At 42.3% G+C, this 24,412-nt stretch overlaps 1 protein-coding gene across 2 annotated transcripts in view; it reads right to left on the reverse strand.

Moving 5' to 3' along the window:
* Positions 1-24,412, reverse strand: part of galnt18a (UDP-N-acetyl-alpha-D-galactosamine:polypeptide N-acetylgalactosaminyltransferase 18a) — a 180,961-nt gene that overhangs the window by 63,168 nt on the left and 93,381 nt on the right. For both annotated transcript variants that reach the window (XM_084936564.1, XM_084936563.1), the window contains exon 4: positions 10,616-10,802. In XM_084936564.1, the coding sequence (XP_084792690.1) occupies positions 10,616-10,802 (187 nt within the window). The remainder of the gene's footprint in view (positions 1-10,615; positions 10,803-24,412) is intronic.

Genomic DNA, 24,412 nt, shown 5'->3' on the forward strand with positions numbered 1-24,412 from the left:
GGTCTGGGCTTCTCTGCTTAGACTGCTGCCCCCGCGACCTGGCCTCGGATAAAGCGGATGAAGATGGATGGATGGATGTTGATCTTTCAACATGCAGATTAAACAAATATGTAGGACTCCTCTTTAATATGTGAAATTACTATCCAGTTGTTCTAAAAGCTCACTAAAAAGCCTCCATTAAGTACAAAATACTACTGGAACAGTACTAACAAGGATGAGAAAGAGAGATCATATTCCTCCCATATTGGACATAAATTGTTAAATTCATAATTTATCTTAAAATCCTTTTTACATACAAATTCTTGAATAATAGGTCATATCTGAACGGGAGGCAGAGCCTTCAGTTTTCAGGCCCCTCTTCTGTGGAACCAGCTTCCAGTTTGGATTCAGGAGACAGAAACTATCTCTACTTTTAAGATTAGGCTTAAAACTTTCCTTTTTGCTAAAGCATATAGTTAGGGCTGGACCAGGTGACCCTGAATCCTCCCTTAGCTATGCCACTATAGGCTTCTCCACTTACCTCCTTTTACACATCACCGCAGCATGTCATCGCCCTCAGTCTGTGTGTGTACTGTCTTTCTATGGTCTCCTTTTCTTGTCTCCTCTCTCGTTCATCTATTCTTTCCTCTCACCTCTAAACCAATCGTGGCAGATGGCTGCCCCTCCCTTAGCCTGGCTCTTTCTGTTAAAAGGGAGTTTTTCCTTGTGCTAGTTCATAGGTTCAGTTGATTGTTGGGGTTTCTCCAGAACACTACAGGGTCTTTTACAATAGACAGATCAATCACTTTCCATGAGTTACTGTTTAGAGTGGAAACTTATTATATTGTGAGAAAATGTATTTTTAGATTCTGCTTGTTTGCAGTGTTGCTGCTTATGTTGGCCGCAGACCACTTTCAACAATTCTGTTGGAGTGCAGTCTATACAACAGGCTATTTCTGTACATACCACGTGCCAACATACATGCACCTCATCATGTAATTATGTTTTGTCACCATATTTGGCGATGACTAGGAGCCCATATAGAGAACATGAGATTATAGAGGATTACTGTGATAACAGCCGGACAGTCTCTCTAACATAAAACACCCTATAATTACTGGACTTTGATTCAAAATAGACAACACTGCCGATAATTGCAATGGATGGTAGAGGCAATTATGCAGATCGAGCAGTCAGTGCTTTGTGGGTAATTATACAGCAATTTCTCAATTTCTGCAAAAAGAAATGTATAATCTTCCAGAGGGTGGTCGAGATTCGGAGCACAGGAAGGAGCGTGGAAAATAAAGGTTTAGGAGGAAGGTGTCAGCAGAGGAAGACAAATGAAAGAGACGGAGAAGAAAGTAACACAGAAGAGCAGAGGCGTGCCCGCTGCTTTGTCATTACTACAAGTGAAATCACATGCGTTACTGGGAGCGTTAATAACACTGGCACAAATACAACAGCGGCTATTATGCAGTGACGAGCGGCACAACAAGAAACGTTTAAACACAAAAACACATTGTCAACAAAGTGTGCTTAAAGAGAGGGGAAAGTGGACGGAAAAAGCCTCGTTCGCTGGCTGAGCTCTTTTGTGTCTCAGCCAAGAGTGATTTTATTAGCCACAGACAAATACCCCCACTGTGGCAATACGTAGGAGGTTTGTGTCAGAGCTTCGTACAGGGAGGGAGGGAGGACTGGAGTGGGTGGACGAGTGGAGGGTTAGGAACCTTGTAAGTGTCTCTCGTCGAATGTGAAGCACACAGCAGCAGCAAATGTTATTTTGGATCCAACCCAGACAGTATGATGAAGCACGCTGAAGAGCGAGAAAGCAAGGCAGCACACACAAACGTGTTACCTGCAAATCGATGTTGAACTCGTGTGTGCGTGTGTGAGACATTCTGGCAGCTGTCAGAATGATTAACGGGTGCAAAGCAGTGTTTTTAAGAGAGGACCCCGAGGTCGCAAAGTGTCCTCGGCTCAAAGAGGCTGCTAGGAAGCAAAACAGCACTTGACAGAAGAGCTGACGTGTTACGAGAGATAACGTGTTACGGAGCTCAGCTGCCCCAAGACTGTCACGTGTTACACACAACCAGTTATGCTAATGGGGTCAGTAATTAACTACTGCTCTCGTTACTTAAGGTGCTTAATGGATTCATTAGGAAGTATTTCAACTGTGTGTCAACATGCTCGTCTCTGGCATCACGCGTGCTTGCAATTATTTAAACTCCAGCTTTAAGAGTGGGTTATTTCCAGTAAACAAAAGTGTCCTCATTAAAATGCAAATACATGCGACTTATCAGATTACCTGCTGTAACTAGGAAGCAAGGTTTAAATATTTAAAGTTTCAGCAGGAAATGCAGGCAGGCCAAAATATCCCAAATAGTGGAATAACGAATCTTTAACCTATAGTCAGTCCGTACCTCAGGTGGCACATTGATAAACCTTCCTAGTTCAAAGAATTGCTCCTAAACTGTGTGACAAGTGGGATATTTGTGAGCATGCACTGCTGCAAATTGTTGTGGAAGTGTCGGTTAGCGAGCATTCACGGGAATTTGAAGCCGAGGTAAGGAAACTGGAACTGTCGGGAAATCGATGTAGAACACGAATTTCTGTCAGTGTTACGATCACGAGAAAGTAAATAAAATGCTGTATGATATACAAATGCAAATCAAGACAGCGGTACGAGAGTAGCTTTTGTAATAAGGAAGTGCTCTGAATTTGTCAAATGTCAAACTGTTTATTAGTCCAAACCAGAACTGTGAGCATTTCTAAGTAGGCATGACATCATTTTTAATTTTACATAACCAGATGTAATGCTATGAGTTCATACTCTGTTATTCGGCATGAACATGATGTTTATTAGCATCTATTGTCCCTATTTTAATATACAGACAAGTAAAGAAGGTCACTACTGCTCCAGTAATGTATAGCATTTCAGTAATTACAGTTACCTTTCCTGAAAAACAGGGAAAGACTTTACCTTTGTCCGATATTCAAACAATAAAGCACATTTACATCACTGATTATAGTTCAGCCCATAAGATGAACGGCACTCTGTGTTCGTAAGCAGGAAGGAGGACTCACCTTTTAGCAGCTTGACAGCGATGATGAGTTTCACATCAGCTGCTCACAGTGTGATGGTGTTGGATCGTCCTGTTTTATTTTGAAAACATTGGTTTCTGTTCCTGTCAGTTTTTATTCCTCGCTTTGCTCATTTTCCATCCTGGTTAGTTGTTTGCCCCGCCCTGATTAGTCTGTGCTGGCTTCCATACCTGTTCCCTACAACCATCTAACCAGTGAATCACCCCAGTGTATACTGTCTATGCTGCCTGGCACCTTCGCACACCGCACGTGTAAATGTCTGGGAATATATTTTCTTTTCTTAACGCAGCCGTTCACACCAACTGCGTAATTTTGCAGGATGAATTTGTGATTTTGTTTTTTCAGATCATCTCATGGGTGATGTTCAGGTAATGCTGCTCCACACGTCCAACACTCAGATCTGGATTTGATGTAATCAAGGTGGAATTTAATCAAAACTAGAGCTTACTTCATGAAACGGAGCCAAGAAGACAAAGTGGACGGTGAGGGAGTCACAGTGTTAAAACATTCAACCTTAAAAATTACATGCAGCTGCCACTTGGCTTCAAATGAAGCAGAAAATGTAAAACCTCAATAACCAGTAAATGTCCTTTCATATTGTGGAATGGCTATAACTGGGAGCGACGTTGCTAGTTATCATTATGATGCTACGTCATCTCATACTGACTGATTTATTCACCTCAGCTGCTTAAGATCACCGTCTTTCCCCCGTGCTCCTGTTACGTACACTGGATTATATTTTTTATGCAAGTATTTTCTGTATCGGTTTCATATTAAAAGCCTTCTTCAGCTTCATAAACCGGTTAATATTTTGAGGATATTCTCACAGTTATCAGAGTGAGAGAGTCATTTCTCACAGGGACTGTACGAGATGTTAAACTGTTGCTGTTGCAGAGTCGTACCGTACAGCAGATTGAACTGTCAGAAGTGATTTACTCATCAGTGTGCAGCTAAACAGTGAATCCATTAAAAATGATGGCAGCCCGTTCCAACCATGCCCAACAGCACATTAACTCTGATAAAACCGGCAGTTTTTGACAAAATGCAAAAGTTACTGAAAGTCATTCACTCAATTCTGCAAATACTGTCAGACAACAACGACTGTGGCACACACAACGAAGAAAGTCACAGAAAAGTCTCCTAAGCCGGTATGAATGATGGACTTTAATCTCGTTTTACTTCTTGAGTAAATTTTGTGAATATCAGAATAACAGTGAAACACACCTGAGACCACTCAAGCCAAATAAGCTGAAATCCCGAGAAAGGGAAAGAGAGCAGATGAGACCTGGAAAACGTATTTAGTAAACCGGAAAGCTTATTTGTCTGATTTGTTATCATTACATGCAGGACTGCCCGCTGCCCTCACCCTGATTCAGGTGCCCTTTCTAACTCAACTCAGCAATTAGCACTAGTTCTGCACTGATGGCCAAAGACAAGTTAAAGCTGAGGGTCACCTTCAAATGTAAACACAGTATAAAAACTTCAGCAAGTCTTTGAGCTGTCACTTGAAAGCCTCATGCAAAGAAATCAATTTAGATTAGAGAAAAGACTTGCTGATGCTCACAAAGCACGAGATGGATATACAAATCTATCACAACCAAGTGTCAAGAACTGAGTGAGAAGCATCATCAAGAAATTCAAAGAGAGCCACAAGTACAGAACAAGCCTGACAGAGGTAGAAAGACTTCAAAGACTTTAGGAAGAAAACTAGTGAGAGATGTGTTTAACTACCCCAGACCCTGCAGAGGAATAGACTGTGAGGCTGCACACCAAGAAAAAGTCCACTTCTGTAGATAAAACTAGATAAAACACCACAGTCCCCACAGTGGAACACAATGGTGGAAGTATTATGCTGTGTGGATGCTTCAGTGCTTCTGGAACTTGGAACTAGTGACGGTGGAAGAAAGAAAGATATGTGACAACTTTAAATGAAAACTTCAAGCAGTCAGCAGCAAAACTGGGTCTGGGTCGTTCTTCTTCTTGTCCTTTTCTGTTCAATACGACGGCACTAAACATACGCTGGTGCTGCTGAAGAACTCCCTCCAGAAGCTGATTCTGTTTATCTGGATGCTACATCAAGATGAAAAGAATCTACTTTTTGGGATTTTCTTATCTGGACATTTAAGCATGCGTCAGACACCAAGTGAACGTTATGTACTGGCCTGCATGAAGCCCTGACTAGGATCCCATTGAAAATCTGTAGGGAGAACTGAGGACCACGGTCCATGTCAGAGGAACATCAAATCTGGAGGAGATGAGAGATTCAACAAAGAAGAATGGGCTGGGATTGCTCAGGAGGCGTGTGTGAGACTTGCTGAGAACGACAACAAATTACTGCAGGCTGCCGTCCAGCAAAAAGGACACACATGTAGACTCGGTGCTGGAATGAAGAAGTGCAGGAAAATATTTAAAGGAAGAGTTTAGCAAAGACAAAGTGGGATAATCAGGCAGACGGGAGTACTGGAAGGTTAGGTGTACAGGAAGGAGAGAGGTGGCAAAGGAAAAGGGTTACAGAGACTTGTATGTAAGGCTGGAAGGTTTGGTGAGGACGAGCTGAGATGAATGCAGATCTGCTGTGACGTTCACAGGTGTATAAGCTAATGTGTGTGCTGATAATAAAAGATATTGTTTCTTCTTTTAATGCTAAGGATGGAGCACACTTCTTATCCTGCTCAGTTTACTGTGCTGACAGTAAGGGCAGAGAGGTGACGGCTGTGACAGTCCAGCATATTAACATGAAGAATTAACATGAAAATAACTGGAAAATGGCTTAAAAGTGTTCTTTCTACTTAGAAAAGCAGAAGTTCTAGTAATGCTAGTCTGTTACTAGTCTGTGTATGTGAAGATGACATGTGGCTGTCTTTTCACAACCATTTAGTAACCAACTGGATGATGATTAAACACATGAAAAAACACAAACAATGACAGACCCATTTAATTTCTTTGCTGAATTATTCCGATCAACATTTCTCACATTTCCTGAGACGGTTTGACTGAAGCGTCTCACGATTTCTGCAGATTGTGAGAATCTTTCTGTGATATTTGGTTCTGTAGATGAAGAAATCCCCAAGTTCCTCACACAAATACTCTGAAGCATATTGTTGCTAAACTATTTGCTCACACAGTCATTCACATAGTGGTAACATGTCCACATCTCTGCTTCTGAAAGACTCAACCTCCAGTGAACCTCGAGAGCATCTCACTGCCGAGGGACTCCTCTATCAATCCTTTATCTGAGGCCTGATTTGAAACTATTGGCAACAACAGTGTGAGCTGCATATGAAAGTTCCAGCTTGAACCAGTTGTACACAGAAACATCAAAACCCTCAGAAAGCAGCTTCAAAGGCTTTGGACCGATCTTCAAAGCGCGCAGCGCAGTGTTGCATTTTAGTCGCTGAATTAAACATGTTTCCAAGTCATGCAGCCATAACTGGAGCACTGAGGTGTAAGCTCCGTAGGTCAAAGTTGTCCTCATGTGTTAAAGTTTATCAATGATTTATATACGACATCACTAAGAAAGTGACACCGCTGAATGGAAATGAAAAGGAACTGTGTGAGGACTCAGTCTCTCTCTTGACATTAGGTTTAAATGTGTTCAAACAGAAGAATGATTTTTAACCATCGCCTTTGTTTATATTGGGTTATTCTGGGCTACTGACTAAGTACTTGTGATAGCAAAGCGGAGACGTTTGTGTTCTTTTTTTTTTCACATTTCCAGAACGCATTTTTATCATGCTGTTATTATTTACAGCCAGATAAACAACGAATCTCTCTCTCTGTTGCTGCAAGTGAAGGATTACCTCATGATCTTACTCCCAAGTGATGGGAACGTGGAGCGTGAGGTGAAAAGTCGGATTGGTGCGGCATCAGCTTTAATGCGGGCCTCGTATCAGGCTGTTGGGGTGAAGAGAGAGCTCAGCACTGGCAAAGCTTCCAATTTAGCAGTCAATCTGTGCTGTAACCCTCACCTATCGTCATCAGCTCTGACTGGTGACCGAAAGAATGTGGCCAAAATGAGTTTCCTCTGCAGAGCGGCTGAGCTCAGCTTTACAGATAATTTGAGAGAAGAGCAGCTCCTCCACATGGAGGTGGTTTGGGCATCTGAGGTGATGTCTGCATCAGTGATCATCACTATGGAAACATATTTATAAACTCTTATTTGGCCCAGAAGTGTCTCTTATGAAGCAACTGAAAAATGTATGTATGTATGAATAAAATGAAGACTGTGATCTGTTCTGATATTCTAAATAATAAAAGAAACAACATGTAAATAATAACTTTTAAATTGATTTTGTTTTGATAAAACATTTTAAAGTTTGTGGAGGAAGAGAACTTTGAAAAGACGAGCACCTATGCTCCCGGCGCTTCTTTTCCAAAGCATTTGATGTGCTAAGATGGCAAACCGAGCTCACGAATACTGCTGGATATTAGCAACGACTAAAACCCAATGCTATGCCAGCAATTCTGACCCTCAAGAAGTCTTAATGTCCTTAGATAGCGAGTTTAATCACCCTAAGAAACATGAAAGAAGGAATATTACGAGTAATGTAGCCCTGAAAGCCAAGCAGTTGTCAGATCCTGAGCTTCCTGATCACAGAGGAGTGTCGGGTCACTCAGCTCAGCAGTCTATAAGCCAATTAGACCCCTCCTCCACGCACACGCACACGCACACGCACACACACACATCACTCTCTCATGTGATGATCTTTTCTTTGATGTACAGTTTGAGTAATGTCTGTAATGTTGTTACGCTCGGGTTCAAACTGAAACGACTGAACAGAGATGTCTCACCACTCGATGTCGCCGGTCAGATCGTGTTTCAGTGTAAACAACAAGCGCTGCCCACAAGTTAAAGGATTTTATGTTTCTAAACTGACACAAAGTAACCTGCATTCAGTAAACGTGACGTCTGACCTTGACAGTAAGGTGCAAAACGTCTGTGCGGTACCATTTCGACAATCCTAGATTGCCTTTTTTCTCACGTTATCGTGTTCACAGATGCCCGCCCACTCTCCGTGACAACAACCCCCCCCCCGTCAGCCTTCAGACTGAGGCGTAAAAAGCTGCACATGCATTCAGACTCAGAGTTCCTTTGAAGGGATGTGACAAATCAGATTTCACAATGCAAATACCGATCTCTCCTTTTCATCACAAACACGATTTTGGCAAATATTTGTTTCCTTCGACACTGTCAGAAAAAACACGTTTCCAAGAATGAGCACGCAGACGAGCCACTACCTCAGACGCCTTTACTTTGTGGTTGTTGTTATAATTCCTTTTAAGGTGTCTTGGTTTAATGTCAGCCCGCATGAGGATTATTCCTTTCACAATGACCTTTTATTAAAGCCTACAAGAGGAAAGTATGAAATGCTAAAAATCAAACTTTATTTATTTTGTTTTCTGGCGCGTCGTTGTGTCGATATTCACAGCAAAGATATTATCGTTAACATTCACGCAGCAGAATTTAGTTCAGGTTTCACTGAGCAGATTCTTATTTCTACTTGGATTAAGTGATTCTGTGATGGAGTCACTGCAGATGTGTTTCTTTGTTGATCGGAGCAAAGACAAAGTGTGTAACCAGAGCGCTGCAGGTTTAATTAAGCACCCCTTTATTTAGCAGAATACCTCAACCACTTCATCTCTTTTATCCACCCGGGTGTTTGGAATTAAATCACCTCACTGCCAGCCTTTCACACGATTAACTTTGTGGCCTAAAATTCAAATAAGTATGTCAGAGCCTCTGTGGCTCTCTGGAACTGAAGGTTTGCACCTGTCTGACTGATGAATATGTGAGAAAATGGGTTACAGCACCACAAGTTTGTTATAGTAGTCAGAGTGACGGAGGAATGCAGCGATCCCGTCACGAATCAGCTTATAAATAGATTATTTCTTCCACTGTGTGCTGAAATTCTTCAACCGCTGCTGTAATAAAAGAAGGAAAAAGATGCCTCCTTTCTGGGCATTACCTATAATATTCTCTTTAGTTTACACTGGTGCAATCAGTGCAGTTTAATTGTTTTTATATAGCACCAATTCACAGTGAGAGTTGCCTCAAGGTGCTTTACATTGCAAAGTAAAGACTCTACGATATTACAGAGACAACTCTAACTAATGATCCGACATGAAAGAAGGCAGTCTGGGATATTTGCTTCATCTGTGTGTTAAGGGGTTCCTCACAGATACAGGTTAAAAGCCCGTGGTCTGTAATAATCTTAACAGAGATAAGTTGATGATATTTAAAATCAAAGCATTATTTAATGCTGAGACTTGTAGGGAGAGGGTCTAATGGACATGTTGGATCAGGTGGAGAGAATCAATCAATGATGTATCTGTGACATCTGTGGGAAGCTATGATTTCTTTTTCTCTAATGTTTCACATTAAATTTTAAAGAAATTCATGGAGAAATCCAGGGCTCAGAGGTTAATCCTGTTTTCCTCCGTCGATGATGTCTCGGCTTCACAGTGGGCTTCTTTGGTAGAGTAAGAAACTACGTAAAACGCCGTTTCCAGTTCACGTGTTACCTTTGTGAATTCTATCAGAGAGACAAACCTCTCTGATTTATTGCTTTAAGCCTGCAGCACCACTAACTAACACACTTCACTGTGGAAGCAAAGCATGGAGTACGAGTAGCTGGTCATATGTTACTGAAAGCAATAATAATTAAAATTTTGCTGCAGTACTTTTAGATTGACTTCCCCAGTGTTGTGTGGTCCGGTGTTCTAAATGTAAACGTTGTTAAGAAAAGGAGGATCTTCAGGAAAAACTATTAAGTGTTCAGTTTCTCCATGCACCATATATCAGGACTGAGAGTGTGATTAAAGCGATGAGTGGACCTATTAACATTTTAAGAGAAGTCATTTGAGTCTCATTATGACTTAGGTGCAGTGTTGAGGCTTTATAGGTGTTAGCAGGGCCTGCAGTGGTGGTGTCAGGTTCTTTCTCCAGCTTTAGGTGCCACCCTTTTGTACACCATCCTGACAACACCTGAAATGAACAGGGTTCATGATGGTGGGTGGCTGGGCTTGTAATACACTTATGGTTTACACCAGTTTACACTGTTATGAAGGGTTAAATTAGCTGTGGAGACATAAAACCTGTGAACATGTTTATTTCTGCAGTAAAGCTACAAATCAAGGGAGTGCAGTCCCCCCACCTTTCTCAGTGGCTTTATTTTTCAAATCCATACGCCTTGTGATTATATACTCGTATTGTTTTCTTCAGCTTGTAGCCATTGTGGATTTTTGAAAGCAGGAGTAAACTGTCCATTTGTTGGGAACTATTTTCAGCTTGAATTGGTGCAAATCTGGTGTTGCAAATGCACCTGCATGATCCCATTCTTTAGAGGAGATTCTGAAAAGTTATTATTGTTATTTATATGCCATTAGCATCGGCCCTGTGCTATATGCTGAGAGAATCCTGTTCTCTTGTGGACCTCACAATGTCTTTGGCTGCAAATGTCCTTAAAACTACACTCGCTGCCAGCGTGAGCCAGCAGCTGCACGGAGCTTGCTTTAAGTGAAAAAAGCTGCTCACCATCCAGTGTTGAACTCCACGTGTGCGTCGAACAAAGCGACAACAGGGGCAGAAGCTGCCCTCCAGCCGCTCACTCTGGACCTGATCAGTCCTTCCTGCTTATCATGGCGGACCACCTTGATGAACCCCGGGCCGTGCTGAGCATTGGTCTCATCCACAAAGTTCTGCAGATGCTCCTTTAGCTCCACTGGAGAGACACACACACACAGATTTAAGCATATCGTTAGCAGAAGTAGGATCTCTGACATCTGTTGTGTGACTGATCTAATCGACAATACTCCACAAAAGCTCACACATGCTGTATTGACATAATTCCACATGCTAGGAAAGGCAGTGCAGGAAGACACCGGCTGAGTTAAACTGATGAGCAGCAGGAAGGAAGCGCTGCTGAGAACACCGTCTTGAATATGGCCGAACCATTATGTCTAATTGTATAAGACGGAAAGAACAATGAGACGACACTGTCAGTGGCTGCGATACACTTTTCAGGTATCTGTGGACAAATATGTGCACATACTGGTTTTGGACAAGGATTGTTTCATCATAGTTCGGACTTTGTTCTCTTTATAATTCAGAATAAAAATAAAGAGACAAACTACCAATCTCACACAGAGTATATTTGTTTGTTCTGGAGAAAACACTGATGACATCATGGCCAACCCAACTGATGGCTCCTTATGCTGGGACCAGTAAAAAGTACATCAGTCATGCTGTGTTTCCACCAACTGCAATCACAACTTTACATGGATATTAACCTGACTGTGAAAAAAAAACCTTCACTAACCTGTAGTGCCTTTTTTTAAAGGCCAGTATTTTCAGATTAGAGGTATTTGATGTTACTAGAAGAACACAGGGAGTTGTTAGTATGCAAAACAGCAGGATGGTGATTTCATTTGCGCCTAAAGTTAAAAAATTGAGACTGAGTATTTCCCAAGGAAAAAGATGAGAACACACAAAAAGTAATGATGATATTTCGTCACAGGTGTAGTTTATGGTCAGAGAGTGGAGCCTCTCCTATCTGAAATATTTACAGCAGCTGTGACCGAGACAGTCGATCCTGGTGGTGTGACTGACTTTCTGGAGTTGACAATGGCTGCTGATCCAAACGCACCTCAAATGTAAATGGTAAATGGCCATCACTATGTCTTTGACGTCTTTGAATGAGGTGATTTTTAGACAATCGCATGCTTGTAACTCTGTGGCAACAATCTGAAGAAACAAAAGGCCTCTGTGCCAAAGGGAAATAGTTACCTCAGTTTTGCACAGAAGGAACAATCCAACATTTTTTCTTTAGAAGAACTGACGGCTAGCCAGGCCTGACTATTCAACATCAGAGTTGGACCTCAAAAAACCTTCTGGTCCTGTAGGTCCTATAGCCTATAAGAATATCATTTTTCGTCTGGGTCTCTTTAATGACGTTTCTGCTGTTTATGGACTCAGTCATTCTGGATCTTACTGAAAAATAAATTCATTGTATTTTATTCAAAGGAGCTTGTAAAGAAAAGCGTCTGGACTTCTTTAAGTTACTTGAAGACGTTTCACCTCTCATCCGAGAAGCTTCTTCAGTTCTAAGGTCAAATGGTGGAGAGTCCCAGATATAAACCTAGTGGGAGTATCCCCCCACAGAGGGACAAAAGGACCCCCTGATGATCCTCTAATCGCCTGAGCCAAGGTGTGAAACTGGGTGTGGGTCCCAATCAGCCAGAGTTTCGGGTGTGTTCATTGTGAAACCTGGCCCCACCTTATCATGCGAATTCCTGAGGTCAGATGGCCCAGGATGTGAGTGGGCGTTAAGGCGTCTGGGAAGGGATCTCAAAACTGGATTATAGATGGCAGAGAGTTGGTGTCGTAAACCCCCGCCTCTGTTCAAAGATGGTCGCTCACAGTGGACATAGATGGCTTCTTTCACTCCTCTTTCAAACCATCTGTCCTCTCTGTCCAAAATGTGAACATTGGCATCCTCGAAAGAGTGTCCTTTATCCTTAAGATGCAGATGGACTGCTGAGTCTTGTCCCGTGGAGGTGGCTCTTCTGTGTTGTGCCATGCGCTTGTGAAGTGGCTGTTTGGTCTCTCCAATGTAGAGGTCTGGGTCTGGGCATCATCTACATTGGAGAGACCAAACAGCCACTTCACAAGCGCATGGCACAACACAGAAGAGCCACCTCCACGGGACAAGACTCAGCAGTCCATCTGCATCTTAAGGATAAAGGACACTCTTTCGAGGATGCCAATGTTCACATTTTGGACAGAGAGGACAGATGGTTTGAAAGAGGAGTGAAAGAAGCCATCTATGTCCACTGTGAGCGACCATCTTTGAACAGAGGCGGGGGTTTACGACACCAACTCTCTGCCATCTATAATCCAGTTTTGAGATCCCTTCCCAGACGCCTTAACGCCCACTCACATTCTGGGCCATCTGACCTCAGGAATTCGCATGATAAGGTGGGGCCAGGTTTCACAATGAACACACCCGAAACTCTGGCTGATTGGGACCCACACCCAGTTTCACACCTTGGCTCAGGCGATTAGAGGATCATCAGGGGGTCCTTTTGTCCCTCTGTGGGGGGATACTCCCACTAGGTTTATATCTGGGACTCTCCACCATTTGACCTTAGAACTGAAGAAGCTTCTCGGATGAGAGGTGAAACGTCTTCAAGTAACTTAAAGAAGTCCAGACGCTTTTCTTTACAAGCTCCTTTGACTACGATGACCTGGATGACTGAGAACCTTCACAGACACATTGTATTTTATGATTCTTGGTCTGACTGTGTTTCTAGGTCGAGGGCTGTCCATCGTTCGTTCACTGTGATCGGTAAGTGAGTTAAGGCTCTTTCACATTATGTTCACTTTTCCAGCCCTGGAGCCATTTTCATTTTTTCTTGCCTCCCCTTTTCTTCCTGAGTGACTTCACACAGACCTTGATTCACACAGACAGAAACATGCACAGAATATTTACGGCACACGTATATGCCATCTGCCCGCAGTGGAACAGCGGACGTCTTCATTTCCTGGTTGTGATTTTTCTGTGTTGTAATCCTGCCTGGAGGCTACGGCTGCTGCTTTTCTTTTTCTATTCATTATTACCATCAGCCTGGATTCTCTAGTCTCTCTGTTTCTTTTTAATGAGCCACAGTTTGCTGCTGACCTGGAAGAAAGATGAGCTCATTTACAACAGGAGTTGGGAGGATCTGAAAAGCACCTTACTGTGTTATATGTACATATGCGATGACTTCTAAGCACTCAAAAAAAAGAAAAAAAAATGAAATCATTAAATCAAGCCCACCAAGCCCAATTAGCCTGGCCCACACCATGCAACGTGTTTTCATATAAAATATAGCCAAGTGAGGAGGAAGAGCCCTGATTTACTTTACGCTGTTAAATAAAAACAATTATGTGATTGAACTGAGAATTTTGAGATCAAAATGAATGATGGATTGATGATCGCCAAACAGAAAATCAATCAACATGTTTATATTCAAGACTATACAATACCACAAAGAGAAAGAAAAAAAGGTTTCGACTGAACAGCAGAAAAAGCTGTAATATTTAGAATAATGTGGCTTATAAATGTTTGATGATAATTATATAGACAGTTTAACCTGATACCTAAATTACTGTTGACTAATTTAATTATATACTTACTAAATCAACTCATCCCATCAATTCCCATGAGTCTAATGCTCACCCAGTCTCTTTTCTTTCCAAGCTCCTTTGAACGCTCATTGTAAGGAAAATTATGTTTCAGTCAGGACCCTTTCATTGGAGGGGGGTTGCAAAGCAGCTTGAACAAGTGCAGCAACTTTCTACGAGCTTTGCCAGTTGGACGTGTAGCGTATCAGCTGATGTAAGCTGGCAGTGAAATCAGATCATCTGTAGCTGATTTGTGGTTTGCTAACATTATATTTGAATAATATAAGATTAATGACGATTAATCTTAATCTTCTTAAAGTCCGATTAACAAAAACATTTCTTATGTCAAAAACATTTTTTTTAATATATTAGATGTGCAAGGCCAGTATGTTTTGGAGATCACTGTCGTACTTCTGCACAGAGTGCATTACATACCAACCACTGTGTATGATAAGAGGAACTTTTAGTCTAAACTGAATGCTGGATTGAGGACACAAATGCGCGCCATGCCGTGGATAGACGAGAGCATCAAAAGTTGCTTCTGGAATCTGTTCAAGCCACTCTCCTGGTTTCATGGTTATAGATCGGAAAGCTCCTGTTACCACCAAGACCACTTTGGACTCGTCCAGATCTCCTCGAGTTGTTTCTTCAGCCTCTGGTAGTTCTTGATTTTTTCGTTCCCCTTCTTCCTGCTGTTCCTGTCACATCTATCAGAACTGCAGTCTTCTGTTGCTTGTCAGCCACCACATCTTGCTGATTAGCCAGCAGCTGCTTGTCCTTTTTAGAAATCACAGTTCCACAAGACCTTAGCTGTGTTGTTCTCAACCACCTTTGGTCGGCTGCTATCAAGACTTGCAGATTTCTAGTCCATATGTTGTCGTTTCTGCACATTCAACCACTGTGTTGTCCCCCTCAGCTTACACAGTCTCAGATTGCAGCTTATATTCTTCATTTATTCTAAATGGGGGACCTGTGCATAGTCCGCAACTTAGATCCTGTCAGCTGTGGTAGACTCCTGCCTCTATGGACCTGCCTATTAGGTCCTGTTGTGGTGCTGCCATGATCTGTCCTTTAAGCCAGCCTTTTCTAGACACTGGTTGTCATGGTCCGGGTGTGTGCCAGGGTGTCTCCCTCCGAGTCGGCATCTCCACCCCTGGGAGGGGCCTCAGTGTTCTGCTGATTGCTCACACCTGTGGGTAATTAAGCCGGGGACTCATAAGGCCAGCGCACTCAACCTCTCTTCGCCAGATTCTCAGCTAACCCTACCACGCACCAAGTTGCCAGACACAAATCTCTGCCGAAGAGCTCCAATCCGGACGCTGGACCACCTGACAGTCCCACGGGCTGTTCACCCGACTCACCTGCCTGCCTCCCTGCCTCAACGCCAGGAATTTCGGACCACTCACCCGGACCACCCACCCCTCCACACCACTACAGACCACCCGCGGCAATGACTCTGACCCTAACCCCGGACCCAGTTTGACTCTCCCTCAAGCCCAATCCCCGGAACTGCTGTTTCCACTGACCAACACCAGATTGCTTACTTAGCCCAGGCTGCTTAAAACCCCTTTGGTTTAGTTGTGGCATTTTGCACTTGTTAAACGCACATTCCAGTTTCCTGTTTATGAACACTTACTGAGAAAATAAACGTTGTCTCTAAGACTACTTACGTGCTGTTCGGCGTCCAGCATTTGAGTCCTTTCTCTTTTGAGGCGGCCTCGGCCGTGACAGTGGTAGGATTTCTGGATGCCAGTCATTTCCTCTGTCTGTCGATGGTACATCTCATACAGATACTTAGTTGTCCATGATCGTTGTCCTGTCCCTCATCACCATCTGTCTTCAGCTGCCTGGGGGATTCTTGGAGTAGCTCATCTCAGGGGGCAATCTTCCTGACGTATTTGCGGATGCTAAACGATCAGCGAGTCGATGTCTCGCTCATTCGTGGCATACAGCTTGATGTCATCCATGCACCGGAGGTGACTGATGGTCACTCCACTCCATAATCTATATTCACATCTACTTTTAGTGTTGAGCTGAGCGATATGCAGAGCAGCAGCAGGAACAGTCATCATCTTTGTGTAGTCTGCACTCGTGTGTTAAAAGTTGGCCTCCAGTCACTTTGTGTTCTAGACAAATGTCATCAGTGCAGTGAAAAGCACTCCAGTAACCATGTGTGGAGCATTGACTTACAGGCTTTCCTGTGGTCAATCCAGACAGTTCTCATGTCTGCCCGATCGTAGAGTTCTGGTGTACTGCTCTATCAATCAGGAGCTGGCCCTCTGGTATAATTTTACTCCATTTTTGCCTTGTATACTGTATTTCCATGTATGTTCATATGTTTCAATGCATTATTGCACCTATTTCCCAGTTTTCCAAGCAAAACACAAAGAAGGATGGCTGAAGACTTTTTCCCAGTACTGTATTTATAATGGAATTCATATAAAGCTTTCAAAAAGATTCAAAGTATTGTCATTGTGCCATTAATGGAGGTTTGCATGGCTCAGTGAACTTTGATAAGCCCCCTGAAGTGATATGAACACAGCCTCTCAAGTCTAATTTAGTATTCTGGTAGCAACACTTAGCGAGCGTGCCTGCATTTCCACTTTTGCCTTCATCTGGCCTCAGTTGACCCTCATTTGTCATAATTACACCCTGCATGATCAATAAGCAGCATTAATGATCTTGCACTTTTACTCAGTTATCTTTCATCACTTGCCTTCATTATAAATTACCTCCACACAGCTGTAACTCATTCCAAAGCAAAAACATTAAATCATGAGCTACTTCCCGAAGAATTGCTAAGTTGAACGTTTGTAACGCATTAGGAGAGAATAATTTGAGGTAAATGTTAAACGTATTCATTCCCTTGCTTGCTCCACTAATCAGCATTCAACCCCGTGCAGCAACCATAACTAAACTCTGATATATTGTATTATTGAAGAACAGAGGAGCAGTGGCAGACCCATAAAATCTGCAGGCGTTGGGTGCACGGACAGATTTCTCATAATGGTAATTATAGATTTGGCAGCAGTGAAATATGTTTCATTGTACGTGATGCAATTATTAACACTGGAAGTCTAATAGACAAGCCACATCCAGGCTTTGCCTGTGACTGCTGTAATAAGTCTGACTTTGTGTTCATGCACCAGTGATGCAGCTAATGCCTACACGTGTCCTGATTTCGTGCACCATCCGAGGCAGAATATACGTGGGACATAAAACGTGGACCAGTCGAGGCTGTAGCTCAACTAAAGGTGCCAGTGCATGCTGCAGTTATTCAACTCTGGATCCTATAATGTGAAGATAAACTCTTCATCAAACTGGAGTGACTTTAACTAGCTCTTCATTTGGCTGGCTCTTTTCATTTCACTCTATGTTTGAACCATTAAACATTCCAACAAGTTGCTATGCTGATGACACCCAGCTCTATCTGTCCATGAAGCCAGATAACACACACCAATTAGTTAAACTGCAGGAATGTCTTAAAGACATAAAGACCTGGATGGCCGCTAACTTTCTGCTTCTTAATTCAGATAAAACTGAGGTTATTGTACTCGGCCCTGAAAATCTTAGAAATATGGTATCTAACCAGATTCATACTCTGGATGGCATTACCTTGGCCTCCAGTAACGCTGTGAGGAACCTTGGAGTCATTTTTGACCAGGACATGTCCTTCAACGCACATATTAAACAAATATGTAAGACTGCTTTCTTCCATTTGCGCAACATCTCTAAAGTTAGAAATATCCTGTCTCAGAGTGACGCTGAAAAACTAGTTCATGCATTTATTACTTCCAGGCTGGATGACTGTAATTCATTATTATCAGGATGTCCAAAAAACTCACTGAAAAGCCTTCAGCTAATCCAAAATGCTGCAGCAAGAGTACTGACAGGGACTAGAAGGAGAGAGCATATTTCTCCTGTTTTGGCTTCCCTTCATTGGCTTCCTGTTAAATCCAGAATTGAATTCAAAATCCTGCTCCTCACATACAAGGTCTTAAATAATCAGGCCCCATCTTATCTTAATGACCTTGTAGTACCATATCACCCTATTAGAGCACTTCGCTCTCGCTCTGCAGGCCTACTTGTTGTTCCTAGAGTATTTAAAAGTAGAATGGGAGGCAGAGCCTTCAGTTTTCAGGCCCCTCTTCTGTGGAACCAGCTTCCAGTTTGGATTCGGGAGACAGAAACTATCTCTACTTTTAAGATTAGGCTTAAAACTTTCCTTTTTGCTAAAGCATATAGTTAGGGCTGGACCAGGTGACCCTGAATCCTCCCTTAGTTATGCTGCAATAGACGTAGGCTGCCGGGGGATTCCCATGATGCATTGAGTTTTTCCTTTCCAGTCACCTTTCTCACTCACTATGTATTAATAGACCTCTCTGCATTGAATCATATCTGTTATTAACCTCTGTCTCTCTTCCACAGCATGTCTTTTATCCTGTCTTCCTTCTCTCACCCCAACCGGTTGCAGCAGATGGCCCCGCCCCTCCCTGAGCCTGGTTCTGCCGGAGGTTTCTTCCTGTTAAAAGGGAGTTTTTCCTTCCCACTGTCGCCAAAGTGCTTGCTCATAGGGGGTCATATGATTGTTGGGTTTTTCTCTGTATCTATGAAGCGCCTTGAGGCGACTTTTGTTGTGATTTGGCGCTATATAAATAAAATTGAATTGAATTGAATTGAATTGAATTGAATTGAATTGAATTGAATTGAATTGAATCGAATTGAATTGAATTGAATTGAATTGAATTGAGCTGAAGAAATTTTGCTGCCACTTGGGACCAAAGATGAAATCTGCAGCTTCACGTGGCTAAAATTAGCCTCAGCCTAAGATGAGGTTGAAGTTTCATTAGAAAACTTGCATATTGCTCTATTAAGGTTTCCATCAGTCTATTACAAGCTAAGCTAACCGACCCCTCATCAGTCCTCACTCTTCTTTTTGGTTTTGTTTTTTTAATTTTTGGAAACACAACAGCTACATATTAGCTAATATATCCTGTCACTCTATTAATCCTTTTAGCAAATTTACACTTTAAAAATAACATACACATAAAAACAAACAAATAAAAAAATAAATAACTACATATTGCTACAGCTTTTTGTTGTTTTTTTACCACCCACGATAACATCCTGTAAAACATTTCTGCATGACAGAAATTTTGTGTCAAGTTTCATCAGGAAAATTAAACTGCTAAAGGTGGAAACAACAAACTTGAGGGAAAAACACACTGTCGAGTACAACTATAGACACGCTAGAGGTGATACGAGCAGCTGTTGATGTGCGACCCAAAATTAAACAAATGACTCTGCTGCAGAATGTGCCAGCTGCACTCCATGTGATAGAAAGAGAGTGAGATACATCCCAGGTAGAAATGATTTTTCACCTCTATTATAGGACAATATTGTGCAGCTCCTGTTACAAGGATAAGTCACTTTAGTTATTAATGTTGCTGAAGAGTTAAACAGTTATGTTGTACTTTTATTTAACACCTCCATTAAAAACACCGCTTGCATTTGACCCTGTATACCCTGCTGTGGCTCTACTGCTGCAGAACAATGCTGCTGCTCCTGGCACCCTGACAGATTCACATTTTTTAAGGTAGTTAATCATCAGTAACTCATATAACAGAAGGGTGCATTTCACCTACCCCTAGTGTAAATGACATTAATGTGAATTCATTCTTTAAATGCTGATAGAGTCTAAACCGTGTCAAAAACGTTGTCTGTATTATTGTTGCTTTGGATGAACTTGCACAGAATAGAATTCAGTGCACTGAAGCATTCGTTCGTTCTATTAACCGATGTGAAAACTGAACAAACACAACAAAAACTGGAAACTGATACAGTTTGTCTTAGAGTCAAAGTTGTGTCTTTGGAACATACCGCAGGATAAAAGGATGTAAAAACAAAAAAAGAGAAAGAAAGACTTGTAGTGAAGTCCAACACTAAAATATTTGATGGACATTTCAATTTGGACATATTTAGCCATAATATAAACAAGTGCAGAGTATTAGTGAGGAGGAAGAGAGAGCTGTTATGAAAGGGATGAAAACTGGAAAAGTGGCAGGCTCAGACTGCATACCTGTGCAGGTACAGAGATGTTTAAGAGAGAGGGCAGCGGACTTTTTAACCGGTCTGTTTAACACAGTCTTGGAGAGTGAAAGGATGGCTGAGGAATGGAGAAGTGTGCTGGTACTGATGTGCAGAGCTGTAGTAACTACAGAAGAATAAAGCTCATGAGAAATATCATTAAGATATGAGAACGAGCTGCTGAAGCAAGGTTAAGAAGAAAAGTGATGATCAGTGAGCTGCAGTGTGAGCTCATGCTGATGGAGAAGTATAGACAAGCTCTTTGTGAATCTACAGAAGGCATATGATTGGGTGCCAAGAGAGGAACTGTGGTCCTGCATCAGGAAGTCAGGAGTGAAGTATGTGAGGCAGGTGGTGCAGGATGTATGAGGACCGTGTCACGGCAGTGAGCTGTGAGTAGGAGCTGATAGATGGGATGACGGTGGGGGTGGGATTATATCAGTGATTGGCTCTGAGCCCCTTCTTGTTTGCAGTGGTGATGGACAGACTGACAGATGAGGGCAGGCAGGAGTCTCTGTGGACTCTGGTGAAGCTGAAGGAAGAAGCAGCTATATTGTGTAAACAATAAAATAGGGAACGATGTTTTGGCTTAATGCTGGAACCGGTCTTCTAACTAATGGGATGTTAGCCATCATCTCCTTCCTCCACTAGAGGGCATTTATGGTTTTATTCTGAACTAGTTTTGAAATTTAACCTTTGGGTTAATTTAATGTTGCACAAACCATCCGTGGAGCGACCATATTGCATACACAGCACTTCTATGGTCAGAGGATTAGTAGATGTGTTTGAGCCCCTGTCAGTCAGAAAATCAGCAGATTTCACTTTGATCTTATTTCAAGTTGGTAATTAAGCTAATACTCAGCACATGAGGGATATAAGCTGTCATGTTCACATGAATGCTTGCAGACAATATACATCTCCTGTGGCTCAGGAGGTTGTGCAGTTGGGAGGTTGGTGGTTCAGTTCCCATTTGCTCCAGTCTGTGCGCAAAGCTATCACTGTGCAAGATAGTGAAGCCTGAGTTGCTCTCTGATGTGTTCATTAAAGTGTTAATGTTGGATAGAAAGAACCTCAGGCACAGAAAAAAAGTGCTTGTATGAATGGGTGAATGAGGCTCGTGAAGTACTTGAGTTGAAAAGCACTAAATAAGATCCAGTCGATTTACCAGCGTGACGCGCTCTGAACTGGAGATTGTTATTCCTGGCTCTACTTAATTATGTTTGGATTTGTGTATCTGTGTTCATTGGATTTACCAAAACCTCCCTGAAACGTCTGCAGGTTGATTGAGACTTCTAACTACTCCCATATCACACTGTTGCTAAAACAGTTGCACTGGCACCCAGCTAGCTTCAAAGTCCATTTTAAGATTCTGGTTTTTGCTTTTAGAGCCGTGCATGGACAAGCACCTGTGGACATCAGTGAACTTTTGCATCTATACATCAGCTAGCTGTGCAGCACACAAGGCTGAGAGGGGAAGCAGACGGAGCTTTTGCAGCAGTGGATCCAGACTCTGCAGCTCTCTCCCTCTCAGCTACTCAGTGGTCTCTTTCAAAAAATTCAGCTTCTTATCTTTATTTTTTTAGCACCTCGGTTGTGAAGCACTATAATTTTTTACTTTATTTTCTTTACTTTATTTAGTATATATCGAACAGTTTGAATAATGGAATAAGCTGATAGTTCGCAGTGCGGAACTGTATCACACGTCTTCATCCAAAGCGAAAAATCCCCAAAGTTCCCTGGAAGAAGCCCACACAGGCACAGGGAGGACATGCTAACTCCACACAGGTTTTAACCAGGAGCCTTCTCCCTGTGAGGGGACACTGCTAAGCAAGACATTAAGAACAAGGTGGAAATAATTAACAAAACAACTGCTGCTGTGCCAGCTGTGTAAATGCAGGCTGGCTCTGAGGAAGCTTGAGGGTTTTATGAAAGTCAAACAGCTGGAAGCCACAAACACAACTTCAGCTCACATCACATCAAACCTGGATGAAGTGCATCAGGTTCAGTTCAAGTTTACTTATACAGCAACAAATTACAACAACAGTCACCTCAAGGCTCTTTATATTGTAAGGTAGACCCTACAATAATACATACAGAGAAAAACCCCACCATCATATGACCCCCTATGAGCAAGCACTTTGGCAACAGCGGGAAGGAAAAACTCCCTTTTTAACAGGAAGAAACCTCCGACAGAACCAGGCTCAGGGAGGGGCGGGGCCATCTGCTGCGACCGGTTGGGGTGAATCAGAGATTCAATCCTGATTAGCCTCTGTCTGCCTCCGCTGAAACGTGAAACAAGCTTAACCTCCTAAGACCCGAACTCTTCCACGACATGCATTTTTAATTTCTCTTTGATATTTGAGCATATTGGGGCCCGATGAATGTAAAAACATTCAAAATTACCAGATTTTTTTCCCCTTATTTTTGTTTTTAAGAAAAATAAGAGCTACATGAGGATATACGTTTAAAATTTTGATAGAACTGTAGCAGTATAACGTCCTCGTAAGTGGATATCAGGCCCTTGTAGAGCAAAATTGAGTATTTTGGTCTAAATAACCCAAAATGTGATGTCCACATATGTGGACGCAGGTCCTAGGAGGTTAATGTTAAAGCTAAAAAAGAAGCTTAATGACTGTTTTGTCCACAAAAGGCCGGGCTAATGCCACACGCTGGATGCGTGAGAGCTGGAAACATTAACAGTCCACTCCTCTCACACTGACAGCAGAACAGTGGTTTGTTTTATTTTATGTAGTTTTTATATTTTTAGCAGCCTTTAATACTATTTCCTGTAAGCTGTAGACTTTTACGACGGCCGTCTACCACGCCACTTCATTTCTACTGTTTTCTGTCTTCTTCTGTTTAGACTTTTCATTTCTGTGCCCACGGTGTAATCATGTAAGCCTTCAGTGTGGCTTTAGCTTTAAATATACTGTTTTATTTCTATCCGTGCATTATTCTCTTCTACCAGACGTGAGACCTCTTGAAAACTAATGATTTATCATTGGAGTCTGTTTACACAGAGTAACCCTGCGACTGAGCATCTTTGATCTTTGATCTTACACATATGATGCTGTTACAACCAGCCAAAGAGCCGCTTTGAAGAACTGAAAAATCAATAATTTAATGCATATAAAATCTTAATCTACATACAGAGAAGAGGCCTGTGAAGACCTTTGTTTCTGAAACGTACATATAAATACAGACACACTAATTTATACTCAGAAGATGCGTTTTATTTGCAGATCCCTAGAGGCAGCAATATATTTTTCTTAAAAGCAAGAACTGTATTGGTTTGCAAATGACACTTTGCAGCTTTCTGAATATGGATTTCCTCACTGACCAAGTTTCTGCAGTTTTACACCAAATAAATTCCAGTTCTACATGAAGTAAAAGATCAATAAAACTTTGATTAGAAACCCCCCCAGAAAAAAAGCATCGTTATAGGATTAGAAGAAATACAACTTGGCATGGATCACGACATCTACAGATGACACTGTGACCTGTAGGAAGAGTAGAAGCAAAAGAGAACATGTGTGTGAATGAGACGGAGACAGGTGTAAAGGCGAAGCTGCAAGGAGCAGAGGTAGTGAAGATGGATGAGTTTAAATATCTGGAGTCAACCATCCAAGAGAGAGTGCACAAGAGAGGTGAAGAAGAGAGTCCAGGCAGGGTGGAGTGGGTGGAGATGAATGTCAGGGGTGATTTGTGACAGAAGGATCGCAGCAAGAGTGAAAAGGAAGGTTTACAAGGTTGTAGTGAGACCCGCTCTGAGGTCTGGTTTGGAGATGATGGCACTGACAAAAAGGCAGGAGGCTGAGCTGGAGGAGCTAAGATTTCCACTGGGATTAGAAGCGAGTACATCAGAGGGACAGCTCCGGTTCAGCGGTTTGGATACAAAGTTAAAGACACGAGGCTGAGATGGTTTGGATTTGCGCAGAGGAGGGTGAGTGGAAATGCTGAAGATGTCAGGCAGGAGGAGGAAAGGAGGACCTCTAGGGAGGTTCATGGATGTAGTGAGGGAGGACATGCAGAGAGTCAGAGTAAGAGGGGGGAATCTTAGGGATAAGGTGAGATGGAGGA

The sequence above is a fragment of the Perissodus microlepis genome, chromosome 7, assembly GCF_051167445.1.
Source record: "Perissodus microlepis isolate ML-2025 ecotype Zambia chromosome 7, ASM5116744v1, whole genome shotgun sequence".
Classification (NCBI taxonomy): domain Eukaryota; kingdom Metazoa; phylum Chordata; class Actinopteri; order Cichliformes; family Cichlidae; genus Perissodus; species Perissodus microlepis.